Raw genomic sequence first — 23,210 nt, forward strand, 5'->3', positions numbered from 1 at the left:
GCAAATTAACATGTACATCTTAAGCTTATGCAGTGTTATGTATCAGTTACCTTTCAGTAGAGCTGGGATAGAGGGACTAAAGGCACACAAAACCCACTAAAGTAAATGAGTAGAAACAAAATGTAGTGGTGGTGATAATTCAGTGGTTACTCCTTGCCAACTGATTGAAGACCAAATTTCTGAGCCAGTGACTTTTAATGTCCCCTGGGGTTTGATCCTACCTGTTCAATTTTTCCCACCTATCTTCCAGAATGCACTGTGCTATCTCCTCTTTATTGCCTTGGTTAGTGCTTTCCTCTGCACCATTCCATCTCACCTTTTATATCTGTGTGGAAAAATCCTACCTATCCTCCAAGTTCCCACTCAGATGCGAACGTGTTTTCTCCGATCCTCCCAGCTGGAAGTGTGTCATCTGTGAGCTGTATTTTAGCTGACATTAAGCACGGAGTTTGTACCCTAGGCCTTATAGGTGTAGATCAGTGAGGTCTGTCCTTCTGTCTTGGAACTGGGAAGATGGAGAGTTAAGCATTCTGGCTACTGTTTAGATGTGTTTGAATTGTTTGATAAGCTTTCCCATTTATCAAAATTACTGTAATTATCAATGCAGATGAGGGAAGCAAAAGTTGTGTTGATTTTATTTTTGAACCACATTCTATGTTCATTTGACTAGAGCAGTGGAATGGTAGATTTTCTGTCTTCATGACATTTTTTAAAGCTAACACTTGAATTATATGGACCCTCTCTTCCCCTCACATTTTTAGGACCAGGCAATTGCTAGTTGGGAAGGAAGTCAATTTATGAATTTAAATCAGCTATAGGTGGTTCACTTTGAATAATCAACATAGAAGAGTTGACTTAATGGCGTCTTAACATTAGAGTACTCTTATGTCATTGAAAGAACACGAATTAGGTAGGATTCACGGAATATTTGAAAAAATGTGTTTTTGAAGTTTCAAGTGAGAGCTATTATCTGGATTCCACTCCGTTGATCACTTCTCATATTTCTTTTCCAGGTCCGGACCCTATTTGTCAGTGGTCTGCCCCTGGACATCAAACCTCGGGAGCTCTATCTGCTTTTCAGACCATTTAAGGTACCTTTTCTATCTTTCAGAAATTGTAAAAGGAAACAGAAAGCTTCATGGTGTCTTTTTGGAGGAAGAAATGAAATGCTTGAGAAAGTACCCTATAAAGTGATATTTTTAAAAGGTTAATAAGCAATGGGAATTTAACAACTCAACCCTACCTTACAGTGTTACTTACAAAAGATGGAAATGGCCTTTTGTCCTTCTAATAGCTAATCGAGACAAGTATCTTCTATTAACTGATGTGGACATGTATCTGTCTCTTCCACGTATAACAGCCTTAGTGTCCTCTGGCAATTGGGGATGTTTTTCTAGGTACAGATCACCAAAAATATTACCAATTGCTCATTATGTATTTATATTTCAAATGCAATAATATAAATCAAGCCCTATCCCTAGGAGATTATTAGTTGAAATTAGTTCAAACTAGTTCTATTAGTACTAGTCTTTGGAGGCAGAACTAGGCTTTTATGAATTAGACTAGGAATCTAATACCATATTTGTTTCATGAGAAAAATATCCTAAGTTGCAAATAAAGTAAAAACAATATTGTAAAGTGTTGCTTGGCATAAGGGGAAGCTTTCCTGGTGCTTCATGAAATATTTAATGCAGTGTGGCTATTGAGATATTACTACTTTGGAGATACTGAATGAATCTGGAATTGAAAACTTAACAGGAAGTCAGACTAAAGCTGAAATAACCATGTTACCTAGGCAAAACCTTGAAGGTTAGCCTGTGGAGGATTGGAGAAGGCTGGACTGGGCAAATTGTGGGCTGGAGGCCTTGGCCCTCAAGGAGTGAACCTGGAAGTCATGATAAACTCAGGGCTTGTGTCTGAGCTGGTTGTTGCTGACATGTCAGCCAGTGATGCCAGCTGGGGCCATACTTATGATTAGGCAATGGACCGTCTTGATTTTTGGTTAAAGATCCATCCCACTTGAAGCAGGAGTCCAGCCAAGACAGGTTGAGGAAACGTATCTAGTTATTTTAGGGAGAGGGAACAGGATGTAACAGCTGAAAACAGCTGTGTAGGAAAGGAAGAGAGAGGATCAAGAGGGCAGCCAGTTAAAACCAACAAAGATAAAATAGAGTCTAGCTTATATGCCAAGAAGGCATCATACAATGACATAATTCCATTCTGACAGATATCCCTTAATGCAGCGATTTTCTGCCTTTTTCATCTCATGGCACACGTAAACTAATTACTAAAATTCTGCGGCACACCAAAAAAAATATTTTTTGCCGATCTGACAAAAAAATAGGTATAATTTTTATTTATTAACACCAGGAAGCTATTGTTGTTTTGGCTGTTGTCTTTTTTTTTTTTTTTTTTTACAATCTAAGGGAAAAGAGGTTAGTGCTCCTGACTAAATAGTCAGGTATTACATGTTTTAAAAATTCTTACAACACCAGTTAAAAATCACTGTCTTAATGCAGTAATAAATGTTGACAGGTCAGAAGAAACAGAAAGCTTAGACGTGAGGTTAACTGAGAGGAAGTGGGAAAGAAAGAGAAGATGTGGGAAGAGAGTGCCAACTTGATAGAATTTCCTGACTTTCTTCTGCAGGCTTGCAATTTTTACTATCCCTTTTGTAGGATGAGGACATTTTAAGCTAATTGGTCTTCTTAATGGACAAAATACTATTGTGTTTATGTACCTGGAGAGAGACATTCATCTAGCAAGCCCCTTATATGAATTATCTCATTTAATTCTCATCATAATCCTTTAAAGTGGGTTGGCCTCATTTATTCAAATGAGGAAAATGAAACTTTGAGCAGTTGAATAAATTTTGCTCAAGTTTACACACACAGTAAATGACAGGGCCAGGATTCGAACCCAAGCAGTCTGACTGCCGTCCTTGCTCTGAACTACTGTGTGGTACTAATTCTCTTCTTGTGACTTGAGAGCACAGTATAGTCCTGCCAGTGGTTTGTACTTGAGTGAAATATTCATTTGTCCTTTGCCGCTGAGGCCTTCAGGGTGTTTAAACCTCTGGGTTTTTCAGAGAAAGCACCTTGAAAAGGGAAGAGGCAGGGCTGTGAATCATGACCTCTTTATCCAGAAGAGCTCAAGGCCTTTGAGGTAAAATGTTTACAGTAGCTAATTGGTCACATAGTTCTATGCTGGGAAAATATGAGGATGAATCAATCCCAACATTCTACCCAGAAATGCTTCCCTAAAGTCAGGACCCTGCTACATTCCTAACAACCCTCTTTTAATTAAAGTCCCTGAAGGTTGACACTGGTCTGCAAATCTGTCTCTACACTGATATGTGCGGTGGTCAATCATGTCAAGTGGTGTTTTTCCCTGTCTGTGTCATCCATCAGTGCAAGCCACCCGCTATTGATTATTTTCAGAAATAAACACACTTTGTTGTCCTTATCCTGAGAAGCCAGGGAGGGGTGAAAGGAGGTTTTGAAAGGGAGTGTTTCTATCTTCTTTGAAGATGAACTCAAGTAAAAACCCAGTAGGGCATTTTTGTATGTCCCAGTCAGAATACCAACATGAAAATTGGCTGATTCAATAAATAAGCAAAAGAACTGAAAAAGAAATTTAAAAAACCTCAACAAAATTTAGCATCACTACCTGCTTCACCTTTCCTGGCAGTTTTGAAATTTTGACGAATAGGTTCTACCCAGTGCATTCTTTTTTTAAAAAAAAAATAATTTTTTATTTTTCAATTAGAGTTGATATACAATATTATATTAGTTTCAGGTGTACAGCCATGTTGATTAGATATTTATATAACTTACAAAGTGATCACCAAAATATAGTACATTCTTAATGTTTCATTATTGTTATTTTATAGCAAATACATGACCAAGTTATCACATACTCTTACCGTCCTATCTTATTAAATTTACCTCCTTCAATCTCCTAGTTCTATAAAACAAAGAGATCTGTTGTACACAGACACCAATTTTCCTGCCATTGCATAATTTCATGAAAAAAAGTGAAAGAAACATAAAAATGCATGAATTTCAGGGTTTGGTTTTTATTAGGCCCCAAGTCTGCAAACAGACATATGTACACATGGGTGTGTGCATGTGTGCCTGTGTACAATTTGCTTTCCTGGTTAATTTAAAAGGCATTTGTGAAAGAGGTAGTCAATAGTCATAAAGGATTAAGAACTTATTTTTACTTGAGAAGATGCTATTATAATCCCCCCCTTTCTTTCTTTTTTTTGTCTAAATGTGGTTCTTTTTTATTTTCAGGGCTATGAGGGTTCTCTTATAAAGCTCACATCTAAGCAGGTAAGCATTTTAAACTTGCATATTAATGATCACTTCTACAATAAGTTTGAATTGACTTTCTTCAGGAATGTTGCTAGGGCTCAACATTCTTTATTCCCATTAGGATTTTATTTTGTTGTAGCTTTAAAAGATAGGGTGAGATTGGTTAGGAATTAGCACAGGAAAATGGCTTGTAATTCCATAGTCTCCAGCTAGGATGCCTGGGACTAACCCCAAGGAAGACAAATGTAACGCATCCAGCATAGGTATATTGGGGTTTATTTGTATATTCAAAAGTAATTATTATCCAAATTCACTTTTATTCCCAATTCTTTCCTGTTTGTGTGTGTGTTTTTTTAATAAGGTTAAACAGGCAGCCTTTCACAATCGGTATGAGTATCTGGTGATGAAGAATCATGTTCTCTCTCAAACCCCGAATGGAGGTGGTAATCAGTAACCCTGGTAGTTCCTGCAAACTTCTTAAATTTTTCAGCTGTATGCTTTTCCCCTCTAATGCTGAACACTCAGCATGCTCACCTCCCAATCACTTTTTGACACTCAGTGGGGTTTTCTCTGGTTCATCAGGAATAAGCTATGTTGCAAGTATCCTTTTGGACTAAAAGATACTGAGTCCAAAGGGATTATGACCCCTTTCTCTTTAGTTGGAACATTATGGGATTTGCGATGAAAATGTTCATCTGTAATTTTGATCATGCAGTGAGAGTACGGGCTTTTATCATTGTGTCATTGTAGTCTGCACTGATTGTGTACCAGAAGGTGATTCGGTTCTCTTTCTACTTAAAAAGATGAAGAAACTGAGGGGCATTGAATTAATTTAGAAAAGTAGAGTCTCTTGACCCAAGTTTTCCTCTATTCCCTTGTTCACTGCTGCTCACCTTCCAACCCCTTCTAGATTATTTTATGATTCTCTAACACCCCAGCTATATGCCCTTGAAGAACCACACTCACAATCCCTTTGATTCATGTTAGAAATTTAGCTAAACCACTGAGTCATGATTCTTCTGGACTGGCTTTCTTATTTCTACACAAATGCCTGTGGTCATTTCTTTATCTTAACTCTTCACTTTGACATCACCTCTGACCCAGAAAAATAGATATCCCCTGATTTTTTCCCCCCCTCATATTTCTTTTTCTTTCCTCAGCCCGTAGGTTTTGTGAGTTTTGACAGTCGCTCAGAAGCAGAAGCTGCGAAGAATGCTTTGAATGTGAGTACTTGTGTAATCATTGGGGGGTTTCCATATGAGGTGGTGGGAAATAGCGGAACCTCAAATGGAAGGAATATGACTTCATAATCCAACAGGAAAGGATTCCTCAATTTGATGAGCCCTCTAAAGAGATTTTTTTTCCTAGAATTGTGGTCAGATGTGCAAACTATTCAGTAATTTGCTCTTCTCTAGCTTTTGCTATAAGGCTCAAAATACCTGATAATGTCTTATTTTAGTTCAGCCCAGTCATACCCCATGGTGGTGTACAGCTTAGTTTGGCCATCACTGTGCTCTCAAAGGTAAGCCTAAGCCAAGAAAACATAAAAAAAACTTGGCTTTTCTTATTTCATGAGGTTTTATTTTAGGTATGTGGCTTTTTGTTTTTAAACAGGTCATTGTCATTATCCTGACTGATTAAAAACTTGCATCTATGGCTTTCCTGAAAGACATGCTGCATTGGGATATAAGTGAGAATAAACTGTGATTGAATAGACATAGCTGTATTTGGTTTGTTAGGTGTCTTGTCTGCCATATGTTATGAAGTGTTTACCAGTTTTACCTTGGTAAATACTTTCCCCCTTTGGTATGTTGAAAAACAAAACAACTTAAGGGAACCAAGCTGAGAGAATGTGGAAAGAAGCCAATTTAATTTAGTCCAGATGCTGAGAGCAGACCCTCAGGTGAGGAGTCTCAGTGAAAAGCTTGGCTCCATCCTGCTCCAGGCAGTTGGCCTAAGCAGCTGTGGATGAGGGTTGATTAATGTGGCCAAAAGTATCTAGGGTGCTTCTTGAAAGGAAAGTAGTAACTTAACTAGTTGTACTCTGGGTGTGATGGTGAAAGCTTCTGTGAGCTTATCACTGGCCTTTGTGTTGCTTTAGACTAGACCCGTGGTCGGCAAACTGTGGCTCGCGAGCCACATGCGGCTCTTAGTGTGGCTCTTCCTAAGCCTTAGGAGTACCCTAATTAAGTTAATAACAATATACCTACCTATATAGTTTAAGTTTAAAAAATTTGGCTCTCAAAAGAAATTTCAATCGTTGTACTGTTGATATTTGGCTCTGTTGACTAATGAGTTTGCCGACCACTAGACTAGACCAATACCCCTGCCGGTTGCTCTTCTGAGCTCCTTGATGCTAAGACAAACCATACTGAGGAGGGGCTGTAGAAAAGACCCGATGTCCCATTGATTTGCTGGCCCAAGAGAAAGGGGTCAACATAACGGTGTCATTGTGACACAATCTTCAGAGGTTTTGTGCTTTGGGAAAAAATTAATACATTCCCAGAAGAAATAATTTGCTTGTTATTGTTGGATTTTCATGAAAACATACAGGAATGTCTTCGGAATCCAAGAGTTCCAAAGAGCTTAGAATTTTTCTGGATCTGGATAAATGACCTTCTGGTTAAAACAACTGCGCACTTACCCTGTCCTCTCCTGCAGAACAAAATGTAAACCAATTATTTATTGATTACCAGTGGTACACACTAAAGCAAAGCGTATAGCTGAATATTTTTACTTAAAAATTATTTCATGATTTTTGTATTACATAGATGCAACCAGAATTTTCTCATAAAAAGAAATTTTAAACTCAAAAATTAAACCACAGTTTCTATTTAAGCAGTGTTTTCTTTCATTCTAACCAGGTGACATCTTTCTAAATTCAGAAATATTTTAGGTCCTTCAAAGTTATGTTAGATCACATTTTTACCAGGTTCTTTTCATTGTTCTTATCTTATATAATAAAAGCCTAATATGCAAATCAACCGAACGGCACTATGATGTGCACTGACCACCAGGGGGCAGATACTCAATGTAGGAGCTTCCCCCAGCCTGCAGGCCCCAGGCCAGCCAAGATGGGTGCCAGCGGGGAGGCTCCCCCTCGATCGCCCCGCTGGTCGCCCTGCCAAGGAAGGTGACAGGAGGTGGGGGGGAGGGCAGGCCGGACAAGCAGGCCAGCGCCGCCCCCTCCCATCACCCCACCTGTGGGAGGCGACCAGTGGCAGCAGGGCAATTGGGGGGTGGGGCCGGCCAGCGAGCGGGCCAGTGCCACCCCCCGATCACCCTGCAGGTTGTCTCCAAGATGGGTGCCAGCGGGGGGCCCCCCAATTGCCCCACAGATCGTCCCTGATCGCTGGCCAGGCCTAGGAACCCTACCTGTGCACAAATTTTGTGCACTAGGCCTTTAGTAAAGGAATTAACAGCCGTTGAAACTTGCTCACAGAGTGGAGCCTACATTGCCTTCCTTTATCTTTGCTAGGTATATGAAGGTGTCACTGACCCTCTGTCTGAAGAGCAGCAGGCTTTTATAGTTATTACCTCTCTCGTCTGACTAAGGCAACATTCTCTTATGAGCTAGGTTATTAAATGTTCATAGTCATAAGCTGTGATTTCTTGCCTTCTAAGCAAAGTATAGCAATATAAATGCAATTTTTCTTGGTGCCTGAGGGTTATATAATTTAAAATATCAGGTATTGAGCTATACTGTAACATAATGATAGAGATATTTAAGCCCACCCCTATGCCAGATGGCCCCAGCTCATTGGCTTTCTTGTCCTGAGGTCTGGTTTTAGGTTCTTTGTGTGCTCAGCTCTTCTTCTTTTTCACTGGCAGAAAGCTTTCCTTTAGCACCATCCTCTCGCTAATCATTAGTTTTGTTTGTTGCTCATATATTAATAACTTGGAAAGAACTCCAAGCAAAGCAGGTCTAATTCTGTCCTGTTCTGTGGACTTAAGGGTAACTGTTAATATTTACCTGAGGAATATTGAACCTTACCATTCTTCTGCTCAGAGGCTGTCTTGTGAGTACAGGGCATATATTAAGCTCCTAGTTGACCTCTTTCTCAATGTTTTAAACTTTTAAGCATAGAGTCTTTGTACATTAGAAATCACCTTATTGTTATAGTTGGGGGAACTGAGACCTAGAGAGAATGGCTGCTACCAATAGAAGTAGGCCTCTTGCTTCTTAGTCCTGGTGGCATTGACAGACTGTTTAATTCATGCTATCCAGGACAAATGGCCATGGTCATGTTTGGTGTGTGACTATGGAGCAAGGCGGCTTCTTCTCTTTGGAGAGGGAATGGGCCCATCTATAAATATAAAAGCCTAAGCGACTGTTCGACCAGTAGCTGTGACGTGCACTAACCACCAGGGGGCAGATGCTCAATGCACAGGCATGGAAACATGGAACCGACTGATGAATCTCAGGGGGGAGGCGGGAGGGGGGAGGGTAGGAAGAGATTAACCAAAGATCATATATACATACTAGAGGCCTGGTGCACGGATTTGTGCACTGGTGGGGTACCCTCGGCCTGGCCTGCGGGGATCGGGCCGAAACTGGCCCAGTGCACATGCACCAGTGGGGTCCCTCAGCCTGGCCTGCAGGGATTGGGCTGAAACTGGCAGTCTGACATCCCCCAAGGGGTCCCGGATTGTGGGAGGGCGCAGGCCAGGCCGAGGGACCCCACTAGTTTAGGATAATATACTGTATCATGAAGCTGACACATCTCTATGGCCCAATATATTATGCTTGTTTTCAGGGTCATCTTTTCTAATTAGTGAATTAAAAACATACGATGCTAATAGCTATTATATTTTCTCCTCCTGTCTTTTGTGCAGGCAGTTCTCTTAAATGCTTTTCCTCAAATTTCTTTGGGGAAAATTCCATTTTGTAATGTTTTGTTTGATTCTCCTATTAAGAAACTTAAACCTCAATTCAGTAAATCCCTCTATATGGAATAGTTCATAGTGTTATGAACCACTTCTCCATGTTGGAGAGATTCTTTTCTTGTTATGATTTCTGTCTTGGTTACTCTCTGATCCAATTATTAGTATTAGTAATTAGTCTTTCCCCATAATGACTGATTTTTGAATCCATTTATTTTCTTTCATTTTTGTATTATGCTCCAGTCAATTTGATAATTTTATGGAAAAGCTCCGATTGAATTGAGAGGCAACACTGAACTTGTATCAGGTGATAACTCCTATCTTCTAAATTAAGTACAGTATATTTTGTTTTTATAGCAAAAATTCCCAAATTAGTCCTAGCTGGTTTGGCTCAGTGGATAGAGCGTCAGCCTGCGGACTAAAGGGTCCCAGGTTCGATTCTGGTCAAGGGCATGTACCTTGGTTGCGGGCACATCCCCAGTGGGAGGTGTACAGGAGGTGGCTGATCGATGTTTCTCTCTCATCGATGTTTCTAACTCTCTATCCCTCTCCCTTCATCTCTGTAAAAAATCAATAAAATATATTTATAAAAAATTCCCAAATTAAGCTAAAAATAACCCAAACCCAGGCTTCCCTTCAGGTTATCTGTGTTATTAATCCTCATGAATAGAAATCCTGTTCATTTTTTTAAAATGGCAGCAAAGTATCTGACCTATTCTTCATCCTCCACACACATTAGTAATTTCTGTACCAGCAGTTTTCCATTTTCCATACTAATGGAAGGGGGAGATGAAAACCTAAAGTATTTAACTATTTTTAGGATTTGTTTATAATTTGGGAAGGTAGATTAAATATACAGAGTTAACCTGGTGAGTAAAAATTTGATTTGTGAAAATTTTAAGAAGAAACACAGGAAGCAGGGTAGGTCTAAGGATAAAGACCCTGAGCGGAGGTGAGATTAAGCCACCTCTGGCTATTCTACCAATTGTGAAGACCCCATTATTGCTGTTGTTGCCTAGCTGAAATCATGTCTTAATATAAATAAAAATGATAAGTAGTTACCACTTCTGATCAGCAGGCTCATCGTGTTCCTTGCTTGTGTACAGTTTCTTAATGAGCATTATCTTACACCGGTGCTTGGGAATTGCTCATCTGAAGTACTTGAAAAGATTGTGTGTAGATTCTTGTGTATATGTGCCAATTGTTTTATATCTCTCCTCCCCTATTTTTAAATAGTTGTTATGTGGGGGGGTGAATTTTATATTAGGACCAGAGAAGTCTGATGTTATCAAACTATGCACTGCAAATTGTCTTAACTAAACATTGCTTAGGATAGCAGTACTTTGCTTTACTCTCAAACTAGACTCATTGATCTAAGTCAACAATTTTTCAACCTTTTTCAACTCATGCACACCTAAACTAATTACTAAAATTCTGCAGCACACCAAAAAAATATATCTTTTTGCTGATCTGACAAAAAAAATAGGTATAATTTTGATTTGTTCACACCAGATGTGTTGGCTGTTGTCATTTTTATATTTGACAGTCTAAGGGAAAAGAGGTCAGTGCCCCCTTACTTAGTAGTCAGGTATTACATGTTTTAAAAATTCTTACAGGACACCAATGGAAAATCGTTGATCTAAGTCGTTGATCTCTAGTTATCATTGCACCCCAAGTGCATTAAGTCCATTGACTCACATACTATATAATTTGCCCTTTAAAAAATTTTTTTTTCACTTACAGTTGACATTCAGTATTATATTAGATTTAAGTGTACAGCACAGTGGTTAGATATTTATATAATTTATGAAGTGATCCCCCTGTTAAGTCTGATGCCCACCTGACACCATGCATAGTTATTACAATATATAGTTTGCCCATTAAAAGTATACAATTCAAATTTTTTGGTATGTTACATTATTTTTAATTGCCATTTTAATGATTTTTAAGTGTACAATTCAGTGGCATTAATTACATTTGCCATGTTGTACAACCATCGCCACTATCTATTTCCAATACTTTTTCATCACCTCAAACAGAAACTCTAACCATTAAGCAATACATCCCCATTTTTCCTTCCATCTAGCCCCTGATAACCTCATCATTTTCTGTCTCTATTAATTTGCCTGTTCTAGATATTAAAATATTTGTCCTTCTGTATCTGGCTTCTTTCACTTAGCATAATGTTTTCAGGATTCATCTATTTTGTAGAATGTATGAAAATGACATTCCTTTTTTGGCTCAGTAATATTTCACTGTATGGATATACCACATTTGGTTTACCCGTTCATCTGTTGATGAAATTAGGAGTTATTTCCACCTGTTATTGGTCATTGTGAGTAGTGCGTTGGTGAACATTGGTTACAAGTAGCTGTTTGACTAGGGACAGTTCCTTTGTCTATATACTAGGGGAACATGAGTCATATGGTAATTGTATTTTTAGCTTTTTAATAACCTTCAAACCCTTCCATAGTGTCTGCACCATTTTATATTCTCACCAGCTAAGTTATGAGGATTGCAATTTTTCCATATCCTCACCAACACTAGTTTTCTGTTTTTGTTTTTATTATAACGAACCTAGAAGGTGTGAAGTGATCACTGGGTTCTTGATAAGTACTGACTGATTTTCAGTAGTGGATTTGAGTTCTTCTCATATCTCATATGACTTAAAATGTTACTAACAAAAAGAAACATTTAGAACTGTGATGGCAGTTCTAATTAATGGAACTGTTGACCTTAAATATTTACCTGTTAATAAAAGAAGAGAGGGAAAAACCCAACCCAACCATTGGATGATACTTTTAATAAGATAAGACTTGCATGCTGTATGTAAAAGAATGCAAAACTTAAGACATCAGGGAAAGGTATTTTCTCAAGGTCTATGTAGACTTAGGAATAAAGAGATGAAAGCAATTGAAGAAGAAAAAGCAACACAGCCTTAATAGTAAGTGGAAAATGAAGAAGAATTGAGGATATATAATATTAAATTATTCTTTGATTATTGGAGAAATTTATTGATTCAACTGTGTGCATGATAAAAAGAAATTTTAGAAACATATTTAATAATTTGTAAGAAAACACATTGAAAAGGTACTTGGTAGTGTCACATGTTGAAAAAAAACTTATATAATCAGGAAAACTTCGCTTTTTTCATTTCCATAAATTCCTGGCATTGAGTTAAACACTATAGTTATTTATATCTCACTGATTCCAAACTTTTATATAATTTTAGTTTTGTTGAATAGTTTGAGCTCTCCAACTACTGAGTTTCTAAACAGTTGGGCATAATTAACTCATTACTATACCAGGTTCCTTGTCTGTGAAATAGGGGTATTGTTCACTTCCAAAGGTGTTAAAGGGAAACTACCAAGCAGAAACACTTGGAAGTGCTGTAAACATGAACCTATACCGTGAATACACTTTCTTAGTCCCAAGATTCAGCCGTAAAGTGCTTGTACAAACTCTTGGGTACAGAGGGACAACAGGGCAGTTGAGGCAGGTACTGGCCACACAAAGACGTTTGGCTTTGGTTTGACAGAAGTCTGGACAATAGTCTCTGTTTCCTGTATCACAGGTTTTCCTGGCAGGTTGTTCAAGTTAGGACTTTTGATCTTAATATTTGTACAGCTTGTGAGTTAGGTGAATTATTTCCACTAAACAAAACCTTTTCACAAACATAAGCATCAGATGGCTTACCTCAACTTTTCCCTCACCAGGCATCACGTCAGTATGTTTCTTATCAGTTTTAAAATTTTCTCCCTAAATTTCTCTTAGCCTGTTGCTCAGAGTGGTTGAAGAGGCCTAATTAGTGTGATCCCAGCTGGGACTTTTGGATGGGAAATATGCAGGGCTGCCAGATGAGATCATGAGTCTGATCTAGTGTTTATCTGTTAAATCTGTTTATAACTGCTCACTCTTGACTTGCAGAGTTTTAAGGCAGCCATTTGACGTCACCAGGCTGGGGGCTGTGCCTGTGCTAGCATAGTGGCGCCATGATGCAGGGTTGTTGGACTCCTTTTTTTCTCAGCAATTGCATGCCTTTTGGGGCTTGACAAACAGTTCAGTCCAGCTTGAAACAGGCTCCCCCCCCCCACCCCGTGCTCTGCTCTCTTTGTGGTGGTCTTGCATTTTTGGATTGTTATAAAACTTCCCTAGAAATGGTGCAGCTCATAATTTTAAAGTTTTTCTGAAAAAACAAATGAAGGTGAACGTGAGGTATTTGCTAAATTCCTAATTAGTGTCTTTGCCTTAAGAAAAGTAGGTTATTTAAATCTGTTAAGCATCCACATAGGAAACTATAAGATACAATGCTAATAAAAGAAATCCTAAGGAAGTTTGGAGAAAGAATAGTAGCTAGAAATGTTAGCATCATCCTTTCCACCAGGAAATGGACAGAAAGAACCACAGGTTCTCACACATAAATCGTTGTGTATTCCAGTGGCACGTATATGTGGAAATCTCAAGTTCGCCCAGCTCTTCTCTAGGTAAAGTAGTTCATCAAATATTACATGGCTGTGTGAAACTGCCCCCAGACTTTGCATTGTGCCTTTTTTTTTGAAGGATCTACTTGTTTAAACTTACCTAGATTCCCTTTTTGAAGGGAATCTCATATTGACGCTGCCCTTTTTCCATTTTTCTTCAGGTATTTCAGAAATGCTGAGAATCTATTTGCCCCTATTGTAAGTGAAAGTTGAAAGTGTAGTTAGTGTTTGTGGAACATGAAGTGCAAAGAAGTGACTTATTTGCTAGAATTCCTTTTGCTAAGAAGCCAAGCCACTTCTTAAAACCAAAGATCTCTACTCTGTAGGTCATTCACATTACTGACTGATTGCTCTGCAGTGCAGCACATTGTGGCTCCGTAACCTCACTGTCTTTGTTGTAAAATCAGTCTTTTACTTTTCACTGAATGATCATAACCATCATTATGACGAGGGCCTAGAGAGCTTCCTCCCACATTGGCCTAATGTTTCTGATTATCTACTTGATTTGAACTTGTAGTCCACAAAGCTGAAACTCTTTGTCTTACTCTGTAATTGGAATGAATTAGAACATTTTCAAGTCTCCTTAGAACAAGTCTTGAGGAGTGGGAGTGGGACTTATCCCCCTTAAAGTGGAATAGGGTATATTGAGAGGACATACATTAATTATTGTACTCTTATTTCTTTACAAGTATATACAGTATGAGGTATTTTCTTAATTTATACTTAAATGTAAACTTTTATTTTAATAGACATTTAATAAATATTACATGGAGCCTTAGCCAGTTTGGTTCAGTGGATAGAGCATAGGTCTTCGGACTGAAGGGTATCTGGTTCAATTCCGGTCAAAGACACATGCATGGGTTGTGGGCTCTATCCCCAGTGTGGGGCGTGCAGGAGGCAACCAATCAATGATTCTCTCTCATCATTGATGTTCTTATCTCTCTCTCCCCTTCTCCTTTCCTCTCTGAAATCAATAAAAATATATTTAAAATAAATATTACATAGAAATATAAAAAATTTTTTTAAATGAGAGAATCACAAATAGTTAAGGATTTTTTAATATGTAAAAAAGGAAGAATTAATGGAATAAATGCTTCTATAATAGAAAAATATGTAATGCATTGTAAATATGGGAAAAGGAGGAATAAAAAATGAAACAATTCTGCCCTAACTGGTTTGGCACAGCGGATAGAGCGTCGGCCTGCGGACTGAAAGGTCCCGGGTTCGATTCCAGTCAAGGGCATGTACCTTGGTTGTGGGCACATCCCCAGTGGGGGGTGTGCAGGAGGCAGCTGATCGATGTTTCTCTCTCATCGATATTTCTAACTCTCTATCCCTCTCCCTTCCTTTCTGTAAAAAAATCAATAAAATATTTTTTTAAAAATGAAACAATTCTAGTGAACATAATTTGATTAATCTAGAATCTTAAAAATGATAAAATTTGCTATAAAAGGCCAATACTTATAGAATATAAACCATGAAATACATTTTTAAGACAAACTTCATCTTCTAAAAATGTATAGAGAACATTTTGAAAAATTGAGTGGTACCTTGAGTAACCGGACAGTGCATACAAGAGTGTAAGTTTTATTTTCTAGCCGCTGTGGAGCAAGTTAATTTAATATTTTTTTGTTAGTGCTCACCCAAGGATATTTTTCCATTGATTTTTAGAGCGAGTGGAAGGGAGGGGGAGAGGCAGAGAGAGAGAAACATTGATTGGTTGCCTCCCACATGCGCCCTGACCAGGGCCAGGGATCGAGCCTGCAACCGAGGTACATGCCCTTGACAGGAATCAAACTTCCAGGCCAGTGCTGTATCCACTGAGCCAAACTAGCTAAGGCCAAGTTAATTTTAAAGATTAATATTTTTTTGTTTTGTTTTATTTATTTTTTTTTTAAGATTAATGTTTTAAAATTAAAAGGTCAACTTAATTTCCCCAGAAAATGTAGTTGGGTCGAAAATTTCTGGTGGAAACTCAAAACTAATGGTTCTCTTATAATCATTTTAATTAATTTTGTCCTTTAGAGTAAATCTGGAAATGTATTATAGGAAATGAAAATAAGTTTAAAAAGAAAGGCATTCATATCACATTCTCAAGCAGAAATTTTATAACAAATGAGCAAAAACAGATAAAGTATAAAGCCATTTCTATACTTTAAAAAATCAGAACAAAATTTAGAATTCTCACAATATTACAGCATAATTTTTCATAGAATTTTGGTTTGCATTTAGAAGGCCAATGTAATGTACAAATAAAGGACCACTGACTAGAAGGCAGAAATGACTATGCAAGGTTACAGGTCATGGATACACCTCAATGAAAAAAAAAACCAGGCTGTTTACACATCTTAGAATTCTAAATAAATGAGTGACAAAACTAATGGAGGGAAGGCTTTTAGGCTTAGGGACATCCTAGGTAACTATAATAGAAAGATGTTGACTTTTCCAACACTCTACTGTGTCTTGTTGGTTTTGTCTGTAGCAGTGGTCACCAAACTCTGAAAATATACCTTAATACAATCCTAAAAATCACTGATGCTAAAAATGCACTGTATATTTTATGTATTAGGGTAGTTTTATGTCTTTGTGCATAACATTAAGTGTTAGTGTATTTGTACCTGTGAAAAGGTATTAAATCTCTAACTTGAGGCTAAGAGGAGAGCAAGGAAAATGTCTTCTTGGGAACAAATTTTGTCTAGGGGGCTTTCTGGTCAAAAGCAAGATAATAATGGTGTCAGGCTGCTCAAGTTCACATCTAGGTTCTGCCACTTACTGATTTTTTTCATTTATTTAATTTACACTTATATTATGAACATTTTATGTTTATTAACTATTTGTATTTTCTCTCTTATGAATTATCTTCTCACTAGGGCCCAGTGCACGAATTCATGCACCTTGAAAGGAACTGTGGGCCATGAGGCTACAGTAGGCACAGGGGTGGGTCTCAGCCCATCCTCCGTGCCCCTGCTCGGCCCCTCCTGCCAGACCCCCGCTCCTGCCACCAGTGCTGCCACGCACTAATGGCGTTAGCCCTGCTAGCACCCGCTGAAGGCACAGAGCAATTTTGGCTGGCACCAGCAGCTGGTGCAAGCAGGGCCGGCACCGTCAGCAGGCGCGAGCTGCAGCTCACACTGGGCGGAACTGTGGTGCGCAGGAGCAAAGAATTTTCAATAACCACCAGAGGCCCACCCCAATGACAGTGACCGGCACCCTGCCTTGGTCTGGCCCCTCCGCTCACCTGCTCCACCATCCTGCCGCGGCTGACGCCCGCCATGTTCCACGCACACCCCGTGGTGGTCAATGCACATCATAGCGACCAGTTGTTTGGTTGTTCCGGTTGTTCCGCCGTTCGATCTATTTGCATATTAGCCTTTTATTATATAGGATTAGCATTGTCAATATTAATGATTTTTCCAGATTTTCTTCTTTTTAATTTTTAAAAAACTTTTATTTTTGCCCCAGCTGGTTGGCTCAGTGGTTGGAGCATCATCCCATACACCAGAGAGTTTGCGGGTTTGATTCCTGGTTAGGGCGCGCATATCTAGGTTGCCGGTTTAGTCCCTGATTAGGGCTCTGAACTGGCAACCTAGAAAGCAACTGGTCAGTGTTTCTTTCTCACATCTCTCCCCACCTCCCTCCTTCTCTCCCCCTCCCCTCCCTCTCTTCCTCTCTCCCTTCCTCTCTCTCTAAAATCAATACGCATATCCTTGTGTGAAGATTTTTAAAAAATTATTTTTCAATTACAATTTACATTCAGTATTATTTTATATTAGCTTCAAGTGTATAGAATAGTGGTTAGACAGTTATATATCTTACAAAGTATTCCCTCCAGTATTTCTAGTGCTCACTTGGTATCATACATAGTTTTTACAATGTTAATGACTATATCCCCTATGCTATACTTTACATCCCAGTGACTTTTTTGTAACTACCAATTTGAAATTTTAAAAAAACAATTAGCCCTGACTGGTTTGGCTCAGTGGATAGAGCATCGCCCTGGAGGCTGAAGGGTCCCGGGTTCAATTCCAGCCAAGGGCATGTACCTTGGTTGCAGGCACATCCCCAGTCGGGGGTATGCAAGAGGCAGCTGATCAATGTTTCTCTCTCATCGATGTTTTTAACTCTCTATCCCTCTCCCTTCCTCTCTGTGAAAAATCAATAAAATATATTTTAAAAATAAAAAAAAATTATTTATTTTTCAATTATAGTTAACATACAATATTATATTAGTTTCAGATGTACAATCCAGTGGTTAGACATTATATAATTTACTAAGTGATCATCCTGATAAATCTTGTACCCATCTGACACCATACATCATTATTCCAGTATTATTGACTATGTTAAAGTCATGAGAACTTTATATTCTCACTAGAGGCGTGTTGCACGAAAAGATTTGTGCAATAGGCTTTCCCTTCCCCTGAGTGCCGGTACCGGTTTTCCTCCAGCACCTGGGACCCAGGCCTTCGCTCAGGCCGGAGCCGCCTTCAAGCCTTCACTGCCCCGCCCGGCCACCCCGGGCCGGGTCGCAGATGGGGCACCCGCCGCCCTGGGTCGCAGATAGCAGGCCCGGATGGCGGCAGGGCAGGCGGGATGGCACTATCCCGCCCCACCACCCCAGGAGTCAAATAGCAGGCCCGGATGGCAGCGGGGCAGGCGGGATGGCCCTGTCCCATCCTACCTGCAGTATGCAAATTAGCCGCCATCTCTGTTGGCAGTTAATTTGCATATTGCGCTGATTAGCCAATGGGAGGCGTAGCGAAGGTATGGTCAATTACCATGTTTGTCTATTATTAGATAGGATGACTATTTTGTGACTACCAATTTGTTCTTCTTAATCTTTTCACTCTTTCACCTCATCCCCCCAACCCCTCTGGCAACCATTAGTCTGTTCTCTGTGTTGATGAGTCTGTTTCAATTTTATTGTTCTTTTATTTTGTTCTTTAGATTCCAGGTATAACTGAAATCAAATGGTATTTGTCTTTCTCTGACTGACTTATTTCACTTAGCATAATACTCTCTAGGTCCATCCATGTTGTTGCAGATGGTAATTGTCACTGATTTTAGGCCAGCCGTGGGCAAACTACGGCCTGCGGGCCGGATCCGGCCCGTTTGAAATTAATAAAACTAAAAAAAAAAAAAAAGACCGTACCCTTTTATGTAATGATGTTTACTTTGAATTTATATTAGTTCACACAAACACTCCATCCATGCTTTTGTTCCGGCCCTCCGGTCCAGTTTAAGAACCCATTGTGGCCCTCGAGTCAAAAAGTTTGCCCACCCCTGTTTTAGGCTCTTCTCTGAGCCTCAGTTTTCCTCCTATTGATAATATTTCAATGGTTAAGAGGATCAAATTAATTAGTTAAGTATTTTTAAATCAATTAGTACTCAGTAAATGGTAAAAATTCTGATAATTGATAGTGATGATGACTTTCACAAAGGACTGATTTTTATTCCTAAATCCCCTTTCATACAGACTGATCACATGTAAAAATATAGAGAATCCCAAATTCCACTGGGTTCTGAGTACTTCTAAACATTGATTTGTATTATAATGTAATTAATAGTAAATTGACTAAGTTCTTTCTTAGAGCTTTTCAGGGAAACAAAGTTATAAATGTCCTTAATAGTCGCAAGCCTTCTAAATATTGTAAGCCCAACAAACACACGTGCATCTCTCATTTATTCTATTCAGTTAATCATGCACCTGTCTTTCTCCCTTTCAGGTTCCCTTTGAATTGACTTAAAACCAAAGACTCCTACATCCATTCTGTAAAGTTATCAGCCAGTGAGTTTCCTTAGAATTTATCATCTAAACAAGCTTTTTTTGTAGAGGGAGAAATTCAGCCTCAGCTTTGTAAGTGGCTTAGAGGTGATGTATTGGAGTGGAGGACAAGTGCTGATTGAAATTGCTCAGAGGTGAGATCCATTTTGACTCACTTTGTTTTGGCTCCTTGTGAAGCACAGGAAGTACTTTGTAGTGAACTTCCAAAGTTTAGACATCACTGTTTACATTCTTTTCAAATAACTTGTATCTGAGCCCCAAATTTTTGTTTGGAAAGAGCTTGCAAGCCATGTGATGGTCTGTCCTAGAATTTTTTTTAAATAAGTTTAAGGAACAAATGCTACCCCTTTTCCTTATTTCTATATATTTAATGCATTCACCAGAGAACATATTTCCTGTCCGTGGGTTGATTTATCTGTAGTGATGTTAATTATTGACTTGAGGGCCAAATAAATAATTTCTTGGTGTATTTGGCACTTGTTTTTATACTCGGTAAAGTTGAGGATATAAAGCAGTTGACATCTAAAATATTTTTAATTTTTTAAATTAATTTTTTAAATTTAGCACTTTTTTTTAAAAAGAATTGCCATTATCCTGTTATGCAGATTAAAAATCAATAACTAGAATACACATTCTTTTTATTTCCTCTTGGCATTTAACTTAAGACTAACTTTAATACTAAGTTTTGACATTAAGATTACCTGAACTTGATTATGCATGCACAAGTGTGAGAGATTCCACTAGATTCTGTTGGGAAGAGGGGCATTCAACACTGAAGAGCTTGCAAGCAGAAACAGGGCTGTTAAAATATACTTGGAGGCTTATTGTGGCCTGTGTCTGATCTATAAATGGAAATCTTTTAAAAATGGTTTTGGAAAGTTTAGGCAACTGTCTTTTTTCAATTGTAGTGTCTGTTTATATCAGCACTGTTTTTCCTCTCCTCTCTGCCCCCCACATCTTCTTCCTCTTCTATACCAGTCACTAATAAAGACTCCAAGTAGACTTTGCAAAATGATCCTTAAAGCATATATAGAAAGTTAAGGTGGGTCCTCATGATCTAACAAACACTAAATGCTAAAAGAAGAGTGTGCTAAATGCACTTTCTTAGCCTGTCTACATCACAAGTAGGACTTATTCTTTGCATGCTTTTCCACATAGACACAGAAGTACTTGGTTTTATAATTGAGACTTTATATTGCACAGTGTTAATCATTCAACATATCTCAGTTCATTTCGTATTTTCATGCATACATACATACATACATTGTCTTACTTTGCCTGGCACGTACCTAATATGTGTTGAATAAAGAAGTAGGTCAGTCGCCTTATTTTCAATAAGATGAGTGTGTAATTAGTCTTTTCCTCAAAGTGCCAACACAATCCTTGAAACTTGTAAGTTTCAACATCAGTAATCTTTTTGTTTTTAAAGGGCTTGTATTGTCATCTACAAATGAGCTATTGGATATGTGATTAGTAAGTATCAAAAACTCATTTCTTCTCAGTTTAATGTTGAGTTTTGTACATTACACAAAGCTGTATGAGCACATGCGTGGCCCTTATGAATGAAAGTGATGTTCTCAATTTTGCCATCCCTAGGAAAAGAGATTTAAGTGAATTTTGTTGTTATAATTGATAATAAACAACCTTGCCTTTTCATCAGATACATTCTGTGACTAAAGATGTATATTATCTACACTGGCTTGATTTAATAATATAGACTATAGCTAAGAATAGGATTGTGATTTCTTATGTTAGTTTTCTTGTTTAGTTTTCTTTTTTCTTGGTGCCAATCTAGCTGATATAAACCCATAATCTGGACTTTACAAAAGAGCTGAACCACATAACCTAGAAATTATTCACATGTTCACATTGACAGAACATGTTTTATTTAATTTTATTTGTTTTGTTAATCCTCACCCGAGGATATTTTTCCATTGATCTTTTTAGAGAAAGGGAAAGACAGAAAATCATCGATGTAAGAGAAACACATCGATTGGTTGCCTCCTGCATGTGCCCCAACCAGGGCCCAGTCCGGGGAAAGGCCTGCAACCAAGCTAATAGTATGTGCCTTGACTGGAATCGAAACCAGGACCGTTTGGTCTGCAGGCCGACGCTCTAGCCACAGCGCCAAACTGACTAGGGCCAGAACGTGTTTTATATTCGGCATTTCTTTAGACTGTCAGTTTAATGTCTGAAAGTTCTGCTGTGAAGCCATACGGCTTTGGACAAGTACAGGGAAGTACTTGGTTGTGGCAGACCTTCTTTCTTTGTTGATTTCCCAAGTAAGTGAAATTAGCCACCAAATTCTGGGGTTTCTCTGGTGCCCATTGGAATGACAGACATCATACTAGAATGTCATGAGTCAATATTAAGCAGATGAGGACCATCAAAAGTTGTTTTGTAGGTTCGTCCCATATTACCCAAAGATCTCTTCAGGGTCAAAATCTGTTGCTTAGGAACTACTTCCTCTTAAGCTTTCATTGTGAGAGCTATTTGTTTGAGTACCTTTATTCAGCAGGAAGCAGGAGTATAAGGCAGGCATGCAGCTGCTACCTTTTATCCCTGAGAAGGGGGGTGCTTATGGGTACATTCACTGTCAAAAGATGAGACATGAGAGGAGGCGTGAGGACTATATAATGAAGGGACTGCTGGCTGCACCAGCCACGTTTGTTATTTGTGTGTTAAGGATTCTAAGAGATTCCTTTGTCCTTACCAGAACTGTTGAGTCCTATTTACCTTCCAAGTCCTTGGAGTAAAAAGGTGAACATCAGGATTTCTGAATGAAAGAATACCTTCTGCACTCTGACCTGTTTCTTTCCACATAAGACCATCTATTTCAGAGCATCACTATGAAATATTGCTTTGATGGGTAACTGACCATGCTTGAAGTGGAGACATCCCATACCCTTCCTAACATTGTCAGGACCCAGGTCTTTCAATCATTCTCTGAGGACAGTTTGAGAAAATGGTGGCAGAAGTTTAAATAACCATGCCCTCGCAACCTTTTGGAAAATAAACTCTGTTTGACTCCTATTCTGTTGACATGTTAAAGACTGAGTTTATAGCTGCTTCAAAGCCCCTGTCAGGAATTTATAGTCATCCTATACAAAGCAGATTCTCCCAGGGCAGCATGGCTGTGTACACAGGGGGTGGCTGGCTAGCAAAAAGTATACTTTAGTATATTATAATAAAGTATAATTTACTTAGAAATAAATTTAGCTGGGGTGGATGGGCAAGTCAAATGAAGACCCAGATAGTTCTGAAGTACTTCTCCCTAATTCTCCTACAAAGTGGATCCAGTCTCTGCCATTACCAGCCAGTCCCCCTAAGAGCTACTCAGACTGCGAATCAACAGAAGTAGGTGGGAGAAGTGTGACATGCTTCAGTTCCCTGTGGGGGAGATGAAACCAGGTTTAATAAAAGGATTCTCTGAAACTACATAGCACCAGCTCAGACAGCAGCTCCAGGGGCCTACTGCTTCAGCACAAGTGGTAGAAGCACCTTTCCAGAAAGTCCAAAGGAGAAAACCCTTATCTCAGTTCATGTTTGATAAGCAGCTCCTTAGCTGATGAGCACTGGACCACAGGAGTATTTGTCACAGGTCGACCTTAATCTAACCATTGGCAAGAAGAGGTCATTTTTTTTTTTTTCTTACAATCAATCCTGTGAGGTATAGACTGTTACCATTTCTAGTTTATAGTTGAGGCTACTGAGGCACAGAAAGGTTAAAAAAACATGTCC

The 23,210-nt window shown here is 38.8% G+C and overlaps 1 protein-coding gene across 3 annotated transcripts in view; it reads left to right on the forward strand.

Moving 5' to 3' along the window:
• Nucleotides 1–23,210, forward strand: part of RBPMS (RNA binding protein, mRNA processing factor) — a 171,206-nt gene that overhangs the window by 71,247 nt on the left and 76,749 nt on the right. For all 3 annotated transcript variants that reach the window (XR_002828600.1, XR_001347653.2, XM_006086180.3), the window contains exons 2-4: nt 1,014–1,091; nt 4,299–4,337; nt 5,480–5,542. Coding sequence is in view for 1 of the 3 variants with exons in the window: in XM_006086180.3 (XP_006086242.1) it covers nt 1,014–1,091; nt 4,299–4,337; nt 5,480–5,542 (180 nt within the window). In the remaining 2 variants the exon portion in view is untranslated. The remainder of the gene's footprint in view (nt 1–1,013; nt 1,092–4,298; nt 4,338–5,479; nt 5,543–23,210) is intronic.

Source organism: Myotis lucifugus, unplaced genomic scaffold, assembly GCF_000147115.1.
Source record: "Myotis lucifugus unplaced genomic scaffold, Myoluc2.0 scaffold_26, whole genome shotgun sequence".
In the NCBI taxonomy this organism is placed as follows: domain Eukaryota; kingdom Metazoa; phylum Chordata; class Mammalia; order Chiroptera; family Vespertilionidae; genus Myotis; species Myotis lucifugus.